The following is a 22,063-nucleotide window of genomic DNA, read 5'->3' as shown; positions in this document are numbered from 1 at the left end:
AGCTGAATTTGTCTGTGGCAGAGACAGGATTTTCTTGGAGAACAAAATCCTCCCAGCTGGTAAAAAGTAGAGTATGTTTAACGTGCTGAGTAATTCCCTCCTTTTGCACGTCCCATCTCTCTGCCAAGATGTGAGTCAGGTTTGCTCTGGGTTTTGTTTGCTTTTGCTTTTTTTTTTTTTTTTTTCCTCCTTCTATTTTCTAATTAATGCAAAGTAGTAACATCTGTCTCCCGAACACAGGTGAAGTTCTTGGTCTCTTCTGCAGCAGCGAATCCTCCAGCTGGCAAGACAAGATGAACTACCGCTAAGTCTTGGCACCAAGCACAAGGGCTGCTACTACATTTCAACAGCAAATGCTAGAGCCCTCCCTCCCAAAGAGACCATTCATGCAACAGGGCGGTTGCAAGGAGGTTGTCCTAGTGAAAGCCTCCCACTTCAGCTCCCCAGATCCTCTAATCCAGCAGTCTTCGTGCTGCACTTCACAGGGAGCAAGCTTGTGACGTGGTGCCGCTTCTTATTTCCAGTTGCCTGAAGGAAATAGCTAAAAATACCTTTGCTTCATTACTACTTTAAAGCATAAGCACTAATTGTATTTGCTGCAGGCTACGCACGGGGAAAGGTCTGGAGGGGAAGGCAGGCAGCCAGTTCAAAGCACCACCCTCTGTTGCTACAGCCCCAGAGCTGGGTTTTCAGCTTCCCTGAGGCACGTGCAGATAGGGATGGACTGTCCTGGGAAAGTGCTAATGCTGCCGTGCTGTGCCCGCTTCTCCTGATGGAGAGGAGCCTGTGCCAGGATGGGTTAAAGGCGGGGATGGGAAAAGCTGTGCTCTTGTTTGCTGTCATTTCTGGCAGGCCAGAAGCAGCGGGGCAGACATAAACCTCAGAGTGCCACCCGTATAAAAACACGGTAATTTCTCACGAGCATGTCAGCATTGCCCACTCTTCTCAAACTCTCCACGCTTCTACTGAATTAACGTGTTTGTGTGTGGTTCTGAACCGTAACTCGTAACGCCCGTGTCTGCTTAACCCCTCCTTATGTCCTGTGCCGCTTCGCCCGCGTTTGCCCTCCATACATCACATCCATACGGCTCGTAAATCACTGGGGTTAACATCCCCTAATCTCCAAAACACGTCGGGGGGAGAGCCCGCGGAGACCTTTGGCACCATAAACCGGCGGCACGCTGCCAGGGAAATGACCCCGAGGAAACCCGCCTGCGGCGGCCCGGGGCCCGACGGCGGGGCCGAGCCCGCTCCTGCTCCTGCAGGATCCCGGCAGGGAGAGGAGCCGCCTGCCCCGAGCCTCAGCCCCGACGGCGGGGCGGAGATCCCGGGGCGGACACCTCAGGGCCGGAGCCGTCGGTGCACGGCGGTGGGGCGGACGGGAGGCACGGGGCCGGCGAGCTGCGAAGCGGAGCGGGCAGGGCACGGGCAGGGCACGGCCCGGAGCAGTGCCCGGTGCCGGTGCCGGTGCCGTGCCCGTGCCCCCGACGGCGCCGCCGCTCCCCCAGCCCTGGCGCGGCGCCGGCGGCGGCAGCACCCGCGCTGCCGGGACGGGGCGTGGCCAACGCGGGCCGGGCGAGGCCCGCCGCGCGCCTCAGCCAATCCGCGAGCCGGGGCGCGGCGGGATGCAAATGAGGCGCGCCGCGATTGGTCGCGCCGGGCCGGCGGGGCGGGGGCGGGGCGGGCGGCGCTGGACGGGGCGGGCGGCGGCGGGCGCGCAGCTGGAATGGGGCGGGCGGGAGCGGGGCGCCCGGTGCAGCTGGCGGGGGGCGCCGGCCGGCCGCCATAAAGTGAATGGCCGGGGTGAATGGCAGGCAGTCGGCCGGCGCCCTCCCCGTGAGCCGCGGGCCGGCAGCGAGGCGCCGAGTGCCCGCCCAGCCCCGGGATTTACTCGCCGACGGCGGCGGAGCAGCCCGGGCGGCGGGGCGGGGGGCAGCAGCTTCGCCCCGCTCGCAGGACTGAGGCCGCCCAGCAGCCGAGCCCGCGCCTGGAGCCGCCGTAAGTGCCCCTCCCGGCCCCGCTTCCTCCCCCCGCTCCCCGCCGAAACCGGCGGCAGAGCCAGAGCATCCCCGGCGGGGCGGCTCGGGGCGCTCCGCCCGGCTCCGCGGGCTCGGCACCCCCCGTCCCGGCACCCCCGGGGGCAGCGGGAGCACCGGGAGCTGCCCCGAGCTCCAGCAGCGGCCCCGGGGGCCGTGCGCGGCGGAGCTGCTCCCCGGGCCGCCCGCCGCCGGAGATCCGCAGCCCCAGCCGCCCCCTCGGGGCCGCCGCGGGCCCCTCCCGGAGCGCCTGGCGGTTGCTAAACTTAGGCATTTTCCACTCGGGCGAGCGGGGCAGGGGCTGTTTAAATTAGCCGGGGCTCGCCGTAAATAACGGGCTGCCGGATCGGCTGTCTGCAGGGTCCGGGGGAGCGGGGAGACACCGCCTGGGAAAAGGAAGGCGGCCCGACGGCTTCTGGACAGCTGGATAAATGATATTTATGTAACGGGCTGCCGCCTGTTTACAGCGCGGCCGACCTCCCTGCAGCTCCAGGGAGAGGGCGAGCCCGGCCCCCGCCGACGGGGCGAACCTGCCCGGGGCTGCCGGGGGCTCCCGGGGGCCGTCGCCGCCGGGGTCCCGACCGGGAGCGAGAGAGCCGGCCGGCCCCCGGGGGGAGGCTCCGGGCAGAGCCGGCTGTCGGGCTCCGGCCGCGGGCAGGCAGCGGAGCGGCGCCCCGGAGCCCTCCGGGCGGCGGGGGGAGAGCCGGGGGGGCTGCGCTGCAGCTGCTGGAGCCGGCTCGGGGGGGCGGCGGGGCCCCGGGCCGGTGCCGCCGAGGGGGGCACACCTGTCGGCCCGCAGCCCCCGGACAGCTGAGCGGGACGGGCTGGGACGGGCAGCCCCCCCCCGGCTCCGCACACCGCTCCCAGCCGGCTCGGCTCGGCGGGGGAGGCTGTAGGGGCGCGGGAGCGAGCCCCCGGCCGCAGCGCCCCGGGGATGCGCCCACCTCGGTGTTCCCCAGGCGGATCGGGGGGTCCCGCTCTGTGCCCTGCGGGGTGCCCGGCTGGGGTGGCTTCGTGCCCTCCGCCAGTTGGAGAGATGCTGAATGCAGCAGTTTAGGAAGGGGGCTCTCAGGAGCGTGCCCCCTGTTCCTGTCCCAGCTTCCAAAGGAAGGAAAAAGGACGGCGTTTTTGGCGATGGCACCGGGCTCTCCCCGAGCCCCCCACTCCTGTGGCGTGTCGGTGAGCCGGAGGGATGGGTGTTTGCTCAGGCGTCGGTCGTGCCTTGCTGTGAGGGACAAAGAGCTGCCTGCTGGCTCCAGAGGGACCAGCAGGGCACGGGAGCTGCTCTCAGGCTCCACAAATGTTTGCAGAAACGGGGCAGGGTTTGGTTTTCGTTAGCAAATGGCCGCAGCATGCCCGGTGCTCCCTACCGGGAGCCCTCGCAGGAGATGGCTGTCCCTGGCGTCCCGGAGGGGGCTGTGGGCAAGGGCAGTGTTCTTCCTCATGTTTCGGGGATTGCACAAGACCTGCAGGCTGGGCTCTCCCCATGAAACCCACCTACGTCCCGGTAACTGAGCTCTCCTGTACTGGTTTAAAAGTGTGATATCTCTTGCATTTCTAAAAGGGCTTAATTCAGGCAATTAATAGAGCTAAAAACTTCCACTGAATTGCCAAGTAGTGGTTTGTGTACCCTGCGGGGAGTCGGCAAAAAGAGTTGCATCTTTTCTATCGTCAGATGCTACCCAAAACCCCGAGATTGAGAGGTGAGGCTGACTTTGGAGACTGCCAAAAAGAAAAAGCCAGAAACCCGATCTAGGAGACAGCTCCAAAAGGAAGATGAGATGAGCCGGGGACATGAGTTCTGTCTCGTGACCTGGCACATGTGCCCTGGCTCTGGGGACAGGGGAGGTCCTGGGCTGGGAATGAAGTCCCCCGTGGGGATCGCTGGTGGCCTCACACCACACACCCCGCTTCGGGAAGGCAGTGGGATGAGGCTGCAGGGTCGGGAGCAGGAGGCTGCGGCATCTCTGCGCGGGCTCGGTGGTTATCTGGCCATTTGAGCACGGGACCTTGCTGTTTGCTCAGGGCCTGGCTGCAGGGGGGAGGTCCCCACTTGTCACGGGATGCTGGGGTCCGAGGACACCGAGCTGAGCCAGGCCTGGGACCTGGCTTTTGGCTGGGGGCTCGGGGAGCACGGTGCTGGGCTACCATCAGCTTGCCCTCTGCCTCCACCGACCAGCATCACAGTCAGCCTCAAGGCTGGGGGAAAAAACATCTCTGGTCAGCACGGGGCTGAAGCAGGGCTGGGGGCTTCAGGCAGCCGGAGAAAGGATTTGCGAGGCCAGCCTCGCCGCACCGCGCCTCCCCTTTGTGTGCCGCTCCCCGTGCCCCTGCCCTCCCGCCCGGCTCACCTCTGAATATTAATGCCTCTGGCAGATTGGATAATAATGTGACTGGGAATTGAATGAAGCTGGTTATTAGCTCTTGGCTTCCGTGGGGCATTTAAGGCAGCCCGCAGGCTGCAGCTGGAGGCGCAGCGGGACGGAGCGCAGAGCGGGGCGCTCCCGCAGCAGGGCTTGGCTTGGCCCCCCCAGCCCTCCTCTGCCCGGCCCAGGGCTGGTACTGCTGTGGGGTCATCGGAGACAGCCCCGCTGGTTTTCAGTGTGGGCAACAACCAAATCCCGAATCCTTCTGGGGAAGGAACCAGGATTGCTAGCTGGATGGAGGCTGAGAAGTGTTTCCATTATTATTAGGTTTTAAATAGAGATACGGAGCTGGGGAGGGAAGCCCCCTCCTCTGCTGTCCCCACCAGTTCCAGGGTGTTGCCCAGCAGACTGGGGAAGAGGCCGGTTCCCCACATGCTGAGCAGGAAATTTCCTGCTGATTTGATGGGAACAAGTTTGAGCTCGGAGTGCCCATTTTTGACAAACTGCACCTTCTGATCTTTCCTCGGGAGCCTTCCCGCAGGCGGGTTGCTGGATGATTTAGCAGGAGGGAACGTTACCCACCTCGCAGAGGGGAAGCAGAACTGCCCTGCCCGGCAGCCCAGCACAGAGCCAGAAATGTTGCCTCTGTCCCCTCACCCTTGTCGCGATGTTCTCTGTCTCCCAAAGCACGGCTCTGCCAGAAATTAAACATTTGCACCCTTTTCCTCCGCGCACAAGAGTAGGGAAAGCATAGCTAAAAGTGCAGAAGCTGCTATTAATTTCACACATCTGATTTTTCAACCATTCAAAGCATTCAGGAATGCATTGATGGTTCTGTAGCTACTCATGATCTCAGCTGAAGCAGACTTGGGGTACTGCATTTGTCCCATTCAACCCCTAAATTACAGTCGGAGCTCCCATGAGTGAGACACCTGTCTGCGAACCCCAATTTCCCCAGCAAACAACTTCAACCATCCCAAAGCCTGAGAGCTGGTCCCGCAGACCACTTCTATTAAATAAATGCATTAAGTAGATGCCTCTATTTGCTGCTAGCAGGGCTTCGGGGGGACGGCGTGGGCTGGGAGGCTCAGCCCCAGCAGAGCTGCCTGCAGAAATGCAAAGAGCACGAGGATGAACCGAAAGGCATCGTCGGCGAGTCCGCGGTGACTCCAGCCTTCCTCCCCCTCCGTCCTGCCTCCCATCTCCCTTCCAGCAGCAGCGGCCCCAGCATCGCCGCCCTCCCTGCCCCTTCTCAGGGTGCTGTTTCTGCAAGGCTAAATTTTAAGAAGTGCTTATAATAACTGACCAGAGAGAAGCACGAGAGCTTAACCATAAATCAAGCTGACCTGTCTGCGTGTGGACGTTTTTATTTACTCGTCTTTCTGAAAAACAAATAAACAGAGAATGCCTCCCAAATAAACCAGCTCCCCACTTAGATTTGAACATACTTTAAAAGAAATCTCTTTTGTTTTAGCCATTTTTATTTCCTGTTTGTTTCTGAGCTTAGACTTGACAATGAAAACCACATGAAATTCCCTTTTTGTTCCATCAGTTTTATTTTTGGTGCCACAATATCCAAAACTTCCAGTTCTACAAGCTTTTTTTTTTTTTTTTTTTTTTTTTGAGATGCGCATTTATTGCACGGTTATTTTTTAAAGTAAATTTGTGGATTTTTTTCCACCAAAAAAAAAAAAAAAGAGGAAAATTGTTTAGAGAGCTGGATCCGTGGTGATAATTTTAAAAAATAAATAAATAAAAATGTTGGATGTAAGAGATATATGTTGAGCCATAGAAGTCAGGCTGGGTGCGGAGCTGTACTTAACCAGGGAGAAATTTCACGGGCAAAGCGCTGAGCGGTGCGTACTTGTGTGTCCTGCTCAGAAGGGGTTTTCAGCACGATTTTAGTATCGGTGCGGAGAAGCCAGCGCAGGAGCTCGTCCGTGGTCGGGGGAGAGGGGCTGCTGGGGTGTTTGGCACGCTGTGACCGGTGCCGGGCTGTCCTTGGCGGGGTTTTGGGGCTGGGGCTGCCGAGGCGCCTCTCCGTGTCCCCGCAGTGGTCGGGCCGAGGGGCTGCGACCCGAGCTGCTTCCAGAGTGCTGGCTTCCCTCTGCCCCGGCCCTTTTTTCTCTGAACCACTTTGATGGGGTTGCCCGAGGGCCAGGCTGAATGAGTAATTATGGATCTGCAGCTTTCTTCATTACCCACCCAAAATGCCTACCTCCCAGGGCTCTGTATGGGATGCAGCGTGGAACAGATGGAAAAAACTAAGGATTAAAAAAAAAAAACAAAACTAAAGCTAAAAAAGCCCAGACTTTGCACACAGTCCTTAAGCAGCGCAGTGCATTTCAGGACCCTGACATTCAAAGCCGGGTTCCGCTGCTTCCCACGTCTCTGTGCCCCCAGATTTACGGCACGGCACGGCTTGCTGCGGGGCGAGAGGTTCCCTCCGCACCCTGGGCCCAATCCTGCAAGCGTGGGCTGCTTGCACAAGGCTGCAGGGCTGGATCCAGCCGTGTTTGCAGTGGGGAGGGCCGATCCCCCCTCGTCCCCCTCTGCACAATGTCTGGGTAAACAGGCTGACCTTCGGGGCATGTTGCAAGGTCCATAAAGGTGGTGGGTGTGTGTGGGGGGAGCTCCAGCATCTGTCCCAGTGACCCCCCCTCCCCAGAGGGGTGCTGGCAGCTGCCGCACGTCCTCTCCTCTCCTGCTTGGGATGCTGCGGTCTGAGCTCATTGCTTGCTTTATTCATGGCAGCCCACGTCCTGCAAGGGTGTTCCTGCCAGAGCACTTAAAAAAAAAAAAAAAGAAATATAAATTGCTTAGGAGGAAAAAAAAATAATAATCAGAGAAACCTTACAGCCCAGACATCGGCTCTGCGTGTTGGGATGACGCAGCCCTGGCAGCCGGCTGGCCGTGTCGGGGCTCCAGTTGGTGTCCCCAGCAGCGCTGCCCCTCGGCCACCGTGGCACCCCCAGCCAAACTCCTCTCCCCTTTGCAGCCCCGCTGGTTTTTAAAACAGCAACCCGGCGGCACTTCCCCCTAAAAAAAAGATTCTTTCCAGCCACCCACCATTTTTGCCAAGTTTTGTCACGGAGCAAATGTTTATGACCGAGTCAAACTTCTGCGGAGGATTTATTGCAGAAACGCTGACTGACGGCGAATGCGGGCGGCTTCGCAGCGCGCCAAGGTCGGAGACGCATAAAGGGTGTGACGTGCCGGCTGCACGGCGGAGCCTTCCCGACCTTCAGCCCTATGCATCACCCGCCTGATTAGGGGCTTTCTTGAGCTTGTTTACTAATTGTGAGAATCATTTACATCCCTGGTAGCATCTGAGTCATCTGCTGCCCTCCATCTGCATACAAAGCTCCCGACGGCAGCTGGAGCCGCATAGCTCCAGCGCCGCCTCTCAGCCCCAGCCTCCCTCAAACGGGCCAACTTTGCAGCCACAGAGATACCAAAAGGACGCTGAAGCTCTGCCGTGAACGCATCCGCCGCGGGCATTGGGCCAGTTCCCTTTTACTGCTGGAATAATCGCTCAAACTCATACAGCCACCCAAACAAACGCAGCGCGGCGTACCGGCGCGCCCATGCCAGGCCCGCTGCCCTTGGCGCAAGCAGCGGATCCAGCGACGCTGCTCCACCGCTGTCTCGCTCCCATCTCCATTTCTGCCCAGCTTCTGTCCGTGCAAACACGAGTGCTTTGTGCGTGCAAAGGGAAACAGGAGTCCCTCAGCCGCAGCTGTGCTGCTTGCTGCCATACAGATGCAGGCAGATGTGCTGCGAGCGCAGCCTGCCAGGGTGCACAGGGATCAGCAAAGCTGAGCCCCCTCTCTCTGCTTTTTATTTCAGTCGTGAGATGCTCTCAGGCAGAATTTCTCCCCCAAATCAGTCTTTTCTCCCCGACCAAAGCGATTAGTTTCTCTGGAGGACTTCCCTGCGCCCACAAAGCACACTCCCAGCACTCCTGTGCTACAGAGCCTGACACTGCCAGCAACTTTGTGCAACTGCGATTCGTTCTGGCAAAACTAAGCCTTTGCTGATTTATTTTGTTCCAGATGCCTAACAAACAAAATAAGCCATAACAAAGTGCAGCTTTATTAATGTAGCTGCATAGTCTGTCAGAAAGAAAATCGCAGCCCCGGCTGATGGAGCCAAGGTGCTGCGCGCCCAGGCGAGGCGCAGCATGCGAGGCGCACAGGGAAGGCAGCTGGACACAGCCAGACCCACGCTGCAATTCCTACGAGGATGAACGCAGCATCAACATTTTGTTTAGGGGAAAAAAAAAAAAAAAAAAAAACACACACAAATTTGCAGAAAGTCTGGCAGGGCTTCCCTTCTGTATTATGATTAGCTCTTCATGTCCAAGCTTCAGGCATCATTTCAGAAGCTATCCAGGTGGGCTAACGGCGGCTCCGGTGGGGGCCCAAGCTTTCTTTGGCACAGGCCAAGTGAAGGAGCGTTGCCCTGGCTCCGCAGATCTCTCTGCCCCCTGCAGCTGAGCTCGGCAGGGACTGCCGCAGTCGGGGTCTGCAGAGGAATCCCTCTGGGTGGAAGTGTTGAGGAGAGCAATCCACAATGTGTGGGTCACGGTATGCAGAGGCGCTTCTCTGCAGCAGGGTCATGGTGCAGACTTTTTTCCCTGCAGACAGAGGTACAGATCTGTCAATCCTTTGGACCTTTCCACTGTGATAATCCTGCATGATACCAATACTTTATTAACCCTCCGCTGCCCAGAGCAGGCATTTTGGCCATCACCCTCCTCCATGTCCAGGGGCTTGCCCGGGAAGCCAGCGGCTCGCTCGCACCTTGTAGGCTGCCCCCAGCCCCTGGAGAATGCATCAGGCAGGGTCCAGTGAGGCTGTGCATTTCCCTACCACCTCTTATCTGAGGATCTGGAAGCACTTAAAGGAATTTTGCTTCATTGCCTCTCACAGCTCAAAGAGGCTCATTAACATCATTTCTGAGATGAGGAATGGAGTCTCAGAGCAGCCAAGAGATTTTTCCTACATTACAAGCCAAGTCAGCGACACTGCTTATCTCCCTATCCTCTACCCTAGCCCACATTATCAGGAGCTTCTCCGATGATGAAGAGAGCAGACAGAAACAGAGAGGCTGCCCCTTGCAGCCAGCCCAAGCGGGAAGCCCTGCAGCATGGCACCACGCTGCCTGCGATGCTCTTGCAGCTCGAAACAGCTCGCTCCGACAGCGATCAGATACCAAGCACCCTGGGGAGCTTTGGCAATTCCTACCGATGGGAGAGCAGAAAAAAATGTTCCAGGCTTTAAAGTGGCACACACTGCTACAAAAACACCCCGTGCCAGAGCTCAGGGGTCAGCACCGCACCGCGAGGACTAAATCGAGAAATAAAGTTTATAATAAACTGTGACTCAGCCCTCGCTGGCGGTTCGTGATCCTCTGGTGAGCGCACGCCTGGAAGCACTGCTCGGCCAGCCAGGGGCTGCAGGCAGCCCCAGGGTTTTGGAGGCAGGCAGGCAGCTCTCCTGCCCGCAGCGGGGCTGCGCTCTGGGTAACCGGTTAGCTCTGCTGTTTATCTTCCAGTGATTAATGGTCTCACTTGGTTCCTGCTGCAATTCCATTAAGATTAGAGACTTAAAGTTACACCGAGAGGTTTAGCAGCGGATGACCCTGGTCTCCCTGTGGCTGTATTTCTGTAGTCTCGAGGAAGAGAAGATTGTCTCACATCCCACCCTTCTTGCTCTCTCGCTGCAGGGAAGGAGCCCTCACAGGCAGCACGTGTGTCAGCCCTTAGCTCGGTGTGCAATTTGTGTGCCATGCACGCTGTGTCACTGGAGACTCCAGCCCGTGGACACTTGCGTGGCACTGTCCTGCACAAACACATGGATTGGGACAGCAAAAATCTCTTGCAAGATGGGACAGGGCAGCCCCAACCCATTCACTTCTGATGTAGGGCAGAGGCAGGGGCAGCTCCACCTGAGCACAATCCCCAGGAGGACCAAAGTACATGCGGACAGATTCTCTTCCAGAAAATATGGTTAGATAAACTCACCGGGCAGAAAGGGATACGGGCAGCCCTTGGGATCCCAACTGCCAGCTCCCTGCATACCTTTTTGGGGAAGGCAAACAGCATCAAACGACCAGACGGACAGCCTCTCCCCCCGGACAAACCTGCAGGAGCCTCAGCTCAGCGGGCACACACTTGTGGCCCACTCCGCGGTGGCAGCACGGGGAGCTCAGCAAGGCGCGCTTGTCAGTCTCGGGGTAGCTCGCCGTGGGCAGCACCCACAGCACCAAAGCCACTGCTATAATTAGCCCTGCTTGGCTTGCAGTCAGCCTTTATGTTTCCTTCCCACCCCTCCAAAAAAAACAAGCGGAGGAATCTCTGCTCCCGGGCGATGGAGCAGCATGTTACCGAGATCGAGGAGGAAGGTCACGGGGACCCTCGCTTGCTCTTTTTTGGGTGAGCGAGGTGTCCCCCCTGGCTGGCTGGAGACGCTGCACCTCGTGCCCACTGCCTTCTGCAGCACCCAGGCAGCAGCAGTTGTTGCTCCCTGCTAGCAGGGAGGATGCGCACGGGTGGCGGCCTGAAGAAAAGACCTGTTTGTTACAGATTTGGGAACCTTTTACCACGGGAGCAGTGAAGTATGTAGATGGAAGGAGCTACACGCGCCAGAGCAGGCTGGGGGCCAGGGGTGATTTTACACAACTGAAAACTGAGCGAGTCTGGTTCCACATTACAAGTACAGAAGCTGCCCCTAAAGAAATGGTCCTTTTACATTAAGAGAAAATGAGATGAAGGCTCAGATGGCAACAATAAATCTGATGCTATCTAAAGACACTTCTGAGGTGCCAATTCCAGTAACTCCCTGAGAACAAACGACTTGGTAGGAATGCCACAAAGGTTTATCACCGACTTTCTTAATGTCTCTGCCTACAGCGAGATCTAGCCAGCGTGGAGGAAAGCTCTTTTAATTAAATCTGAAAGGGCTGTATAATCTAGAGTAATACCTACAGCCCTTTGTCTTGGCAGCAGGGGGTGTCCCCAGCTAAATACACCAGTGCGGAGCTCGGACATTAGCCCCAGCTCAGACCATCCTGCAGCCCTCCGTGGCTGTGCAGAGCAGGTCTCCTCTTGCTTTTGTTTGTTCTGCCCACGACAAGCTGAAAGGGCCTTGCTTGATGCCACTGCACAGGGCACTTGTAGTAGGTACATAATCACACACACAAAATTTCCTCTCTGAGGTCCTCATAGCGTTATCTTTGGTTCAAAAAGCAAACTTGCTCATGAGTCAGAAGTCCTGGATTCAGCTTGAATATGGGCCACGCTTTACAACCAGTTTTAGTCCAGGTCCCTGGCACATCCCTGGGGCAGGCCAAGCACGCTATAGTGCACAGCAGCTCAGATCAAGCACACAGCCACTGCACGGGTGCAGTGAGGGATGGGACGGGAGTCCTAAATACTGGGGCTGGCTTCCTCCAAGCCTGATGTTGTCATTTACACCTATAAAGGTCTGTAAAACTGCTCCCCTCCTGGTTTCCATATCTCCACTGCAGTTTGCACAGATGAAACTGAAGCAAGACAAGCAAGAGTCTCGAGGCAAACAGGACCGTGCACAGGAGGATGCTGTCCTGCAGCTACAGTGAGGCAGGAGTCTGAATTCCTCCTTAAATCTGGTCCAGTGCAGAGTCAAGCCCTCGAAGAGAGGAAATTGTGCTTGACAGATGCAATCATATGCAAATGGCTGTAGAAGAGGGGAAATTATCATCTACAAACATTGGGCAGAAATTCCATCTGCCGCCGCCTCAAGAAGGGCTCTTAATAAATTCTGAGACAGCAAAGTGACACACATCTTAATCAAGACTTAATCCAGGGAATTAATTCACTGCGCGTTTCTGCATAATTCCAAGAGCCATGCTAAAAGCCATGGCAATATCAGCAGCAGATGGACTCTCCTTACTCCATGCAAAGGTATTAAAGAAAACACAGCCCCCGTCACACCACGTTGTGTGCATACACACGGCAGAAAGCAACAGGGCCATGCCCCACTGCCGCCGGGAGCTCACGCGGCCTGCAGACACCAAAGGTCAGACAGCCATGAGGGGGAAAGGGAAACCAGTCCCACAGCAAACACGGAGCCGCTTCTGTCCAACAGGAGACAAAAAGCCCGGAGGAGGCAAAGGTCTGGGAAAGCAGCAAGGGATGCTGCTCTCAGAACGGGGCTGGGGCCAGCACTGAGGTTCAGCAGGGGCTGGGGATGGAGGGGCACCAGGGAGCGAGGAGAACTTCTCGTGACCACGGCTTGCTGCAGGAACCAGCAGGACCGGCGCTAGGAATGACTTCTCTCACTGCGGCCCTGCAGGCATTCTGCAGGTACAGGGGCTGCCTTTGCCAAGGGCCCCAGCAGCAGCCCTGCTCAAATTGACAGGAGGCTTTAGACAGCTCTGAAAATACATTCTTAGTCACTGTCATCCACCTCCAAAGGAGGTGCAAAAGCTATGTTATTAATCTCTTGTTTACATGTTTAAAGGCTAGCGCAGACCAGATGAATGCTGCCTCCAGTCAGCCCGGTCCCAATACGTGTGGATTAGAGGGGTCATGCAATCCTCCACCAACCTTCCCAACTGACCGCAACCTGTAGCTTGGAAATCCCAAACACCTGGTCCCACAGCCCTGTACCTGGAGGCCGCTGGTCCTGGCACACGTTTACAGCCACTGAGTGACAGGAGGCTTAGAAACTGCTGTGTATATAGTACACATACTATGTGCAGCAGCATTATGAGCTGAAACTTGGACTTAGGGGCTAACACGGGGCCTGCTCACCTTGCCGAGGTGACGTGGCTGGGCTGGTAACCCCTACTACTTCACTCCTGCCTCTTCATGAGACTCCAACACAGGCCTGGGTAGAGCAGCTCTCAACGAAACCCTTCCAGGCAATGTAGTCACAGGTGGAGGGCATGGAGACCCAGAGGATTGGGACTGGAATAATTGACCCTGGGACTGAAAAGGAAGGTCAGGGAGTCCTGGTGTTGGCTACACTGTGAGGAGCAGCTCCCCAGCTGGGATGCTTTCTGCGAGGGAGGTGGCCCACAGCCGTAGAAGAGGTGCTGGGGAGCCTTTGGTCAAGATGACCCAAAGCTGGAAGTGAGCTGCTGCTCTAGCCGGGCTTACTCATCCCCCCAGCACCCAAGGGCGTGTAACGCGATGCCCGTGTTAATTCAGGCTGCAGAGGTCCTTCTGTAACCAACAGGAGTCCATTTGCACTGACCCAGCTTGTGGCAGCCTCCGTGCAGGCCAACGTGCCTTCCTCCCAGTGCCACACGCAGGGGCAGCTTTCTGTTGGGCGTGCACGTGTGTTTGTCCATGTTCACGGTCTCCGAGCTTTGCTTGTGCCCGGCCAGCTTGCTGGGAAGTGAAGGAGAGTGCAGGGAAGCTGCGGCGGGAGGCTAGGGAGAGGCGGGATGTCTGGGGAAGGTGCTAACAGCCCTTGGCTGGCCCAGAACCACTTCCTCAGATCTCCGTTACACAGCATGCTCCGGCGTTGCTATTTCAGTCTGAATGTCACCTATAAATTGGAGGCTCTTTCTCTGAAGGCTGCAAATAGAAGTGCCGCTAGATGATCTTTGATTTATAGGGGAGCTCAGCAGAAAGCCTGGCATCTCCATTTTCCAGCCAGGAAACTCGGAGGGGGTCCGAGGATCACACAGGGATCCTTTGCTCTCCCTCAAGGGTTGGCAGGTCCCTCCCCGAGTGGGTGGGGAGAGGTCAGGAACACAGGTCCCGTCTCCCTAACCGCCCCGTGCCTGCTTTTTCAGATTCCTCCTCCTCTGCTGCCCATTCCTGCCCCATGGATTTCAACCTGCTGGCGGACGCGGAGGCTCGCAGCCCGGCCCTGTCGCTCTCGGACTCCGGCACCCCCCAGCACGAGCACAGCTGCAAGGGGCAGGACCACAGCGGTGAGTGCGAGGCCCTGCGACCCTCCCTGGTGGGGGAGCGGGACCCGGCGGGCAGAGAGCAAGCAGGGGGAGGCGTGGGGTGAGCATCGCCTGTGCAGGGGGTGCTGCTGAAGTGCTTGGGTTGAAGCTTTCCGTGCTGTGGGTTAGGTTGGCCTTGGGCTCAACTCGCCGGGTTCAGTCAAAGGAAGAGATGATGCAAAGCTCCCCCGAAGAGCACCCGCACAAGGGGAGGCGAGGGCTGGGGCCAGCCTGCTGCTCCCCGTGTAAAGCCTCCGGGCTCACCCGCATGCAGAAGCTAATCAGCATAATGATGCAGATTAAAATTCCCTGGAGCAAGCATCACAGGGGCAGCATCGTAGCTATGGTCGGAGAATTCACCCTCCGAATTCCTCGCTGTGCGCGTACCTTAGTTGGGCACATCCCCAGGCTCAGTGGCTCCTCGTCAGCTGCTGGGGATGCATGGCGTGCGTCTCCATCCGAGTGGCCTTCCTGACGGAGCCCCCCGGCCCCTGCACAGAACTGCCAATTTAGGAGCGGACTTCTCTTTTTTTCCATTAGGCGTGAGCAGCTAATTCCAGCCATGACTGCAGGAGTTTCATTGAGTGGGCGAACGTGCATGGGATGCATCCCACAGCCTATTTTAGGGCGACAATAAATGCTTGGTGCCTGGCGACGTCACTCCCCGCTGTCTTACATAGTCTAGAAATAAAGTCACCCTGGGAGGCAGCCGCGTGCCAGCGTTACCTGCGCACGGGGGCTGCCAGCTCCTGCACTCACACCAGGGAGGCTGATGGCAGCTGTACCAGGCATATGTCCCCAGCACAGGCAGGGCAGGGCAGGGCGCAGCACCATGGTACGTCACTTCTGGAGATTCCTGCCTTCCCCACAAAAAATCCAGCCCCACTTTTCCTTTGTTCCATCTGCAGAGCAAGAGATGGTAAGGAACAGAGCAGAAGCCTGCTCTGTCCGGGCTTTCTGAGATCCTCAGCATCCTCTGATGGTGTTGAGCGTTTGCAACACCCCCTTCTGTTAGCTCTCATCAGGCAGGAGGAGAGGCAGGGAGAGGAGGATATTTTCTATAGCCAGCTCCTCGGTGTGGATTCAGCGTAGCCCATGGGGCTCTTCCTGGGCTCCCCCCAGACTGCCACGCTGCTGGTCCCACCACAATGCCTTTACAGAGAGCACATTTCCTGTCTGGAGAAGAAGCAGAAATGAAGACGGTGTTCCCTGTAAGCAACGTTCAGGAAGAGCCAGAGGCAGCAGGTGTGGAAACAGAGAGGACACTAAGGGGAAGGTACAGCTGCAGATTTTTCCAGACTCAGAGACAGGATTCCCACATCCACTTCAACTTCACAAGATTTAGGGGAAGTCCTACTCCAGAAGGCATGGAGGAGATGAATACCAAAGCAAGATGCTTGGTTAGCTCTTCCACCAAGATGCAAACTGTTGGCCAGTGGGTTTTGCTCCGTTGCCATTCCCTTTTGCTGTAATTTCTTCCTGCATGAAGAAGGGCAGCTGTCAGCAAGAGCTCCCGGTTTGGGCACAGCCTCCTCTTTGGCAGCAGCCCCTTTTGAAATCCACGTGTCAGGGGCTCCTGTGGGAACATACCCCATGTATGCATCAGGCTCTTAATTAACCCAGACTTAGCAGATGAGCAAACAAACCAAATGTTGTCCCTTCATCTGTACTGAGCCATTCCTAATAACTAGCTCAGATGTGGTGCCATCACTCCCTTTTTAATCTGTTTTAGAGATGGGTGATGCAGGAATCTCCCTCTTCCAACACTGGCTCAGAGCACTCAGCTAGAGAAATCAGACTTATCCCCTTGGCAATAACTGCTACTGAGAAAATAAATAAATAATCAAGAGCATGCTTCCAACAGTTCTGTTGAAGGTGGGATCTCTGCACGAGGATGCTCGTGGCAGCAAGGAGAGCACCGGGAGACCACAGCCAGCTCCTACAGGTCCTGTTTCCAGGTCTTATGGCTTCTTCTGTTACAAGAATGCACTCTGAAAATTCTTTTGCTGGTCCAGCCCGGCTGGAAACACTGCCTTGTGCTGGCTCTGGGAGCAGGAGATGGTGCCTTCCTGCCCAGCACGACCAGTTTGTGCCCTGCTGGTGGGAGCCAACACATGGCAGAAGCTTCTCCAGCAGTCTCAGGGCTGCTCTACACAGCCAACTCGCTCTCTTTGCATTAGTTTCTCTGCCATCTGTTGGCAGGTAAAGAGATGGTAAAGTTATTAATATTGAAGGTTTCAAAGGTCGGCTAAGAAGTTTGTACTAACATTCCTTTCAACCCAAAGCCAGCAGCCTGCGATGGTTTCCAGCCCTCACTGCCGAGGCTGTGCATGCCAACCCTGCAGACTACAAGCCCACTACTTGATGAGTCCAGCCCTCCTAGGGTGGGCACCTGGCCTTGTTAACACTGGAACAGCTTTTTCCTCACCTCTCCTTCTTTTTGGAAAGAGTACAAAGGTGAGGTCTCTGTAATCACTTAGCTGAGACCACAGGAGCAGAGGAGATGCTGTCTGGATGCTCTTTTGCCATGACCATAGTTAACAAAATTTCTACCTTAAGTTTTACTTGCATTACAATGCACTTGGTCTTCTTTATATCCAACAGCAACATTAAACATGCCATAGAACAGGAGGTGGATAGTAGGGAGCATACAGGAACTGCTGCACTCCTTACATCATATATCCGTAGAAACAACACTCTTCTGGCTCGTGCTCTGGCTCTGTGAAGGGTGATCACCTCTCCTGAAAATGCTTCCCGGGACCCCAGCATTGCTCCCCTTGGGAAAAAGCAGGTGCTGGAGAAAACAGGATTTTCCTAGGAATGGCATGGAGAGGTTTCCCTGCCATGTGTTTGGGTGCTTTTCAGTCTCTCTTCTTAGGGCCTCTCTCTTCCATTTGGCTTTTATGAGACTTACTTTTTGAAGGGCACATCCATTGGCCTTGAAGTACCGTTTCTCCTCACCCAGCTGTATTCCAGGGTCCTCTGCTTCCCTGCATCTTAATGGGCTGTCCAGGACAGCTTCCATTTTAGGATTTTTTCTGGACTTTGAAGCCTTTTAAGCTAGCTTCCACTTAAAAAAACACAACCAAACAAAAAACCTTTTTCATCTGAAACTCAGTGGAACAATACCAGGCTTTTTTAAAAAAGATTCCTCTCCTGAATGCAATGGTTTGGCCATTGTTTGCAACCATTTCTATTTGGTTTTGTGGAATATTTCACACTGGAAAAGAACACCTCCCCTTCCTGCTGAAATCCTGATTTTCAGTTGGAAGTCTATCAGAAGCTCCTCGATCAGCAGAAGGTGGTGGGGAACATCAGCAGTGATTCATTTTATCCGGAATAATTTCATTCCACGGTGACTTGTCTTGTTTCCTGGCAGGGAATTCCCCCTTTCTTTTTTCTTAAGGAAAAAAGAAAAATCTGCAGTTTCCCTCCCCTCTCACTGTCCTCCACTCACCGAGTGACTCAGCTGCAATGTCCTCTACCAAAGAGGAAGTTTTTACTCGCAGGGTGAGGGCTGTGGCAGAGGGAGGTGCCTGGTTTGGCCAAACTGCCCACCTCCAGCCCAAGCTCAGAGGAGGCACACTACGGTCTGGGTTTAGCAACTGGCAGGAGGCTGAGCAGCACTGTGTGGTTAGATATTGGTGCAGCCAGCAAAGAGTTTCAGGGTGTTCACCAAAGGGGTGATGAAATGAAAGACACAACCTCTCAGAGAGGGAGCTCTGAATGAGAAGGACAGGGTGGAAGGACAGGGAGATGCTCAAATAATTCACAGTAAGGTCTAAGAGAGACCTTTTCCTACTTTTTAAAATAAAAATATGCGTACCTAAGTAAAAAAGTAATGGAAGGATAAAAGTTTGTGTTTCTTTGGCTTAGTTAATTTAAGATCCTCAACTTGCCATCACTAGCAATCTGCCTTTCCCCACTCAAATCTCCGCAAAAACACTATTTGATCTTTTGCTGTGCCATAAATGACAATTTCCTTTTTGTTTTTATGAAGGGCACTGTGGGTGTGGTGCAAGGCAGACACTCAGTCAGCAGGGCGAGGGAAGGAGGTGGGACTGCTCCTCTGGTGGGTGCTGCTGGAGCTGCTGGTGACCACAGCAGAGGGGCACGCAGCCCCAAGGAGAGGCTCCCCGACACATCCAAGCCCCCAAACTCACTCTGAGGACCTCTCCATTCTGTTTCCCTCACAGACACTGAGAAGTCCCAACAAAACCAGACGGACGACTCCAACCCTGAGGACGGCTCGCTGAAGAAGAAGCAGCGGAGGCAGAGGACTCACTTCACCAGCCAGCAGCTGCAGGAGCTGGAGGCCACTTTCCAGAGGAACCGCTACCCAGACATGAGCACCAGGGAGGAGATCGCAGTCTGGACCAACCTGACGGAGGCACGAGTGCGGGTAGGACTGCAGCCCTCTCACCCTCCCATGCACAGGCTGTCCCCAAACCCAGGAAGGAATGAGGAATGCTGGAACACTTCCCCCTCTAGAAAGCACCTCACAATGGTCTCCAGCTGGGATCTGGCACATCCATATGCACAGAAACACACAGCCTGTGCTGGCCATGCCTTCCTCACCCAGCACAAGCTTACAGTACCACAGGGAGGTCCAGAGCCCAAGCCCTGCCCCACCAGCCAGCTCCCTGACCCAGCAAACCCCTTCCTTGTGGTACCATCGTCCCCAGCCTCACTGGAGGGCTCCCTTTGGAGTTCCCAAACCACTGTGCAGTCACAGGCACGGTGTGGCAGGGCTCCAGCTGGAACGAGGGCTTCTCTCTGCTACTAGAAATATGAGTTAGCAGCACCATGAATAGCCTTCCAGCAGCTTCCACGCTCCAGGAAGTTATATTGTTTGAGTCCCTCCAATGCTAACAGATTTTCCTGTTATGAGACAGACTTCTAGCGCCCACCCAGCTGAGGCGAAGTCAAAGCAAGAAAGGTTATTTCCTCAGCTGAGCAGCTCTCCAGCTGCATCCCCCAACTGCTTTGCTCCCAAGTCACACAACCCCACCCCCTGCCTCTGAGCTGTGCACACTTGGTAATACCAAAGCTGTTTTCCTCCCTTTTCCCCATGCAAAGGGCATTTGTTAGTTTAGTGCAGTGGGCAAAGCAGCACACACAGAAGGTGGGCAGCAGGGGCTGCCTCTGCTAGCCCATGCCAGAACACAGATGCACACCTGCCCTTTAGAGCCAACAAGAATCAAGTACGGGCCATATCCTTAGTCACTCCTTGATCTCCTACACTAGTTTATGCCAAACAACCCCCATGCAGCTGCAGTGTCCAGGGCCTGTGAGTCAAAGCCACAGCAGAGGCCAGAAAGTCTTCCAGCGGTGGTTCATGGATGTGCCACCTGTGTAGAACCAGCACCACTGTCTGGCATCAACATCCCCACAGTGATGTAGGACTGGGTGCCTGCAGTAAGTCATGGGCACCACCATTAATTAGGTGGCCCCAAATACGCTAAGATTATTCGGTGTATTATAAGTGGCTGTGCTTGGGTTTTGACCCAGGTGGTGATTCTCCCCCCAGGAGATGGCCCTGCAGCCCAGACACCTCGCTGCGACCCCTTCCTGATGCTCAGCCTCCCAGCTCTCTGGGAACGGCCCCAGCCCTTCTCCCATTCCTGTCTCACTGGGCACAGAGGCTGGGGCAAGGTCCCCTGCAGGGGACAGCCCGCAGTGACTCTATCCCTCCCTCCTCCCCCTCTTGCAGGTCTGGTTCAAAAACCGCCGAGCCAAGTGGAGGAAACGGGAGAGGAACCAGCAGGCCGAGCTCTGCAAGAACAGCTTCGGAGCCCAGTTCAACGGACTGATGCAGCCTTACGATGACATGTATTCCAGCTACTCCTACAACAACTGGGCCACCAAGGGGCTCGCCACCAGCCCGCTCTCGGCCAAGAGCTTCCCGTTCTTCAACTCCATGAACGTCAGTCCCCTCTCCTCCCAGCCCATGTTCTCCCCGCCCAGCTCCATCGCCTCCATGACCATGCCTTCTTCCATGGTCCCTTCCGCGGTGACTGGGGTCCCGGCCTCCAGCCTCAACAACCTGGGAAACATCAACAACCTGAACAGCCCGAGCCTCAACTCCGCTGTCTCATCCAGTGCCTGTCCGTACGCCTCCACAGCCAGCCCCTACATGTACAGGGACACGTGCAACTCCAGCCTGGCCAGCCTGAGGCTGAAGGCCAAGCAGCACGCCAACTTCACCTACCCGGCTGTGCAGACGGCTGCTTCCAACCTGAGCCCTTGCCAATACGCCGTGGACAGGCCTGTATGAAGGGCTGCCCGCCACCACCCGGGGACTTGACCTTAGCCTGAAACAAGGAGACCTTTAGCCCTACAACAGCGTACGTCCTGCAGAGTGAGAGTGAAAGCGAGAGAGAGCAAGAGAGCGCGAGAGAGAGAGTGCGCGGCGAGCGGGCAGACGGACCTCTATGAAGATTTGTCTAACTATCGTATGGTGAATTTTGACTGTCTTTGCCCTCCCAAACCCCTTCCCTCCCTGCCCACCAACCCCCTTACCCTCCCTCTTGGTAAGGAAACCAAAACAGTCTACTGGAAGCCCCACGGGGAAGCAGGAGCCCTGGCGGGCAGGGCGCCTGGCCCACAGACAGCCAAGCTCAGCATGTTTCAGTCTGACCCCAAACCCTCCCTTTCCCAGGAGAGCCAGTAATGGGAAACAGGGACGGGGCGACGTGGGGCTGCTCTTCAGTGCTCAGCCGAGCCCTTCTCCCTGCACGCCTGCAAGATTTCGGTGGAAGACATTTCGCCCGCCTATTTATCTGGCAGATGGTCAGAAAGCATAGTTGCAGTTGATTGGCATCTCTCTGTAGTGCATTTATAGGCATGGCCCTTCAGACTTGAAGCCTTTAGGAACTGGGAGTTGGAAGGATATAAAATATGTGTATGTATATATATATATGATGTATATATACAAATACATATATAAACATATGTAATAAAATACACCTTTTTGTTTTGTACATGAAATAACCCGTGAAGTAGACCTTAAACCAAAAACCCCCATAAAGCAATCATGTCCACTGAGGCGGCGTTCTGCCTGTCATGCTATACTGCTTCAGTCATTTCCAGTCAGACAGGGATACCTTTGCCAGTGTACATCCAAAGCATCCCTTTTGCAACAATCAACTCCCCCTTGCACATCTCCTTCCCTTCCTCAAATCCCATTTCAAAAAAGGAAGTAAAATAAAAGTTGGCACAATCCCTCTAAGGCTTCCGCCTGTCTGGTTATTGAGAGCACAACCTTGCACCTAAAGATTCAGAAGTGGAGCACGAGTAGCCTGGGTGAGAGCGAGCATCCTCAGGCAGGGTGGCCCAGGAGGAAACCTCTCCTTGCTGAGGTTTCCCCAACTCACTGTATGGGGCCAGCGTCTCTGGGCTCCTTGCAGCCCTCCTGGCTCCAAACAGCACCTCCAGGAGAGGTCGGCTGCAAGAACCCGGCCAGCTGGCCTGTCCCCATGCTATTTATGTTGGGAATGCTGTAAAACAGAGCTGGATCTCCTGGGATGTACACACCACAGCAGGACCTGCTGCTTCAACCTATGCAGAGGGACACAGTGGGTTTTTATAAGGGCACAAGGAAGCTACGCAGACCATGGAGTGCAGGACAGCCCCACTCGGTGCAGGCTCCTTTTCCTCCATGGGGCACGTACCTCGGGGCAAGCACAACCCTGATATTTTACTTTTCTC

The 22,063-nt window shown here is 55.9% G+C and overlaps 1 protein-coding gene across 1 annotated transcript; it reads left to right on the top strand.

Moving 5' to 3' along the window:
- The first annotated feature begins 1,793 nt into the window (after positions 1-1,793).
- PITX3 (paired like homeodomain 3) lies at positions 1,794-21,584 on the top strand. The gene is made up of 4 exons (XM_084526063.1): positions 1,794-1,998; positions 14,195-14,335; positions 18,550-18,755; positions 20,067-21,584. Exons 2-4 carry the CDS (start codon positions 14,227-14,229, stop codon positions 20,628-20,630), a joined length of 879 nt encoding a protein of 292 aa, XP_084382189.1. The 5' UTR covers positions 1,794-1,998; positions 14,195-14,226; the 3' UTR covers positions 20,631-21,584.
- Positions 21,585-22,063: the final 479 nt, after the last annotated feature.

The sequence above is a fragment of the Aythya ferina genome (genome assembly GCF_964211825.1).
Source record: "Aythya ferina genome assembly, chromosome: 7".
In the NCBI taxonomy this organism is placed as follows: Eukaryota; Metazoa; Chordata; class Aves; order Anseriformes; family Anatidae; genus Aythya; species Aythya ferina.
This window is presented reverse-complemented; position numbering and strand designations above follow the sequence as displayed.

Bases quoted from the DNA above. Each gene is read 5' to 3' on its own strand.
- PITX3 (XM_084526063.1), top strand. From the start codon at position 14,227: ATGGATTTCAACCTGCTGGCGGACGCGGAGGCTCGCAGCCCGGCCCTG. The intron at 14,336-18,549 runs GTGAGTGCGAGG...TTTCCCTCACAG, and splicing joins CAAGGGGCAGGACCACAGCG to ACACTGAGAAGTCCCAACAA. The intron at 18,756-20,066 runs GTAGGACTGCAG...CCCCTCTTGCAG, and splicing joins TGACGGAGGCACGAGTGCGG to GTCTGGTTCAAAAACCGCCG.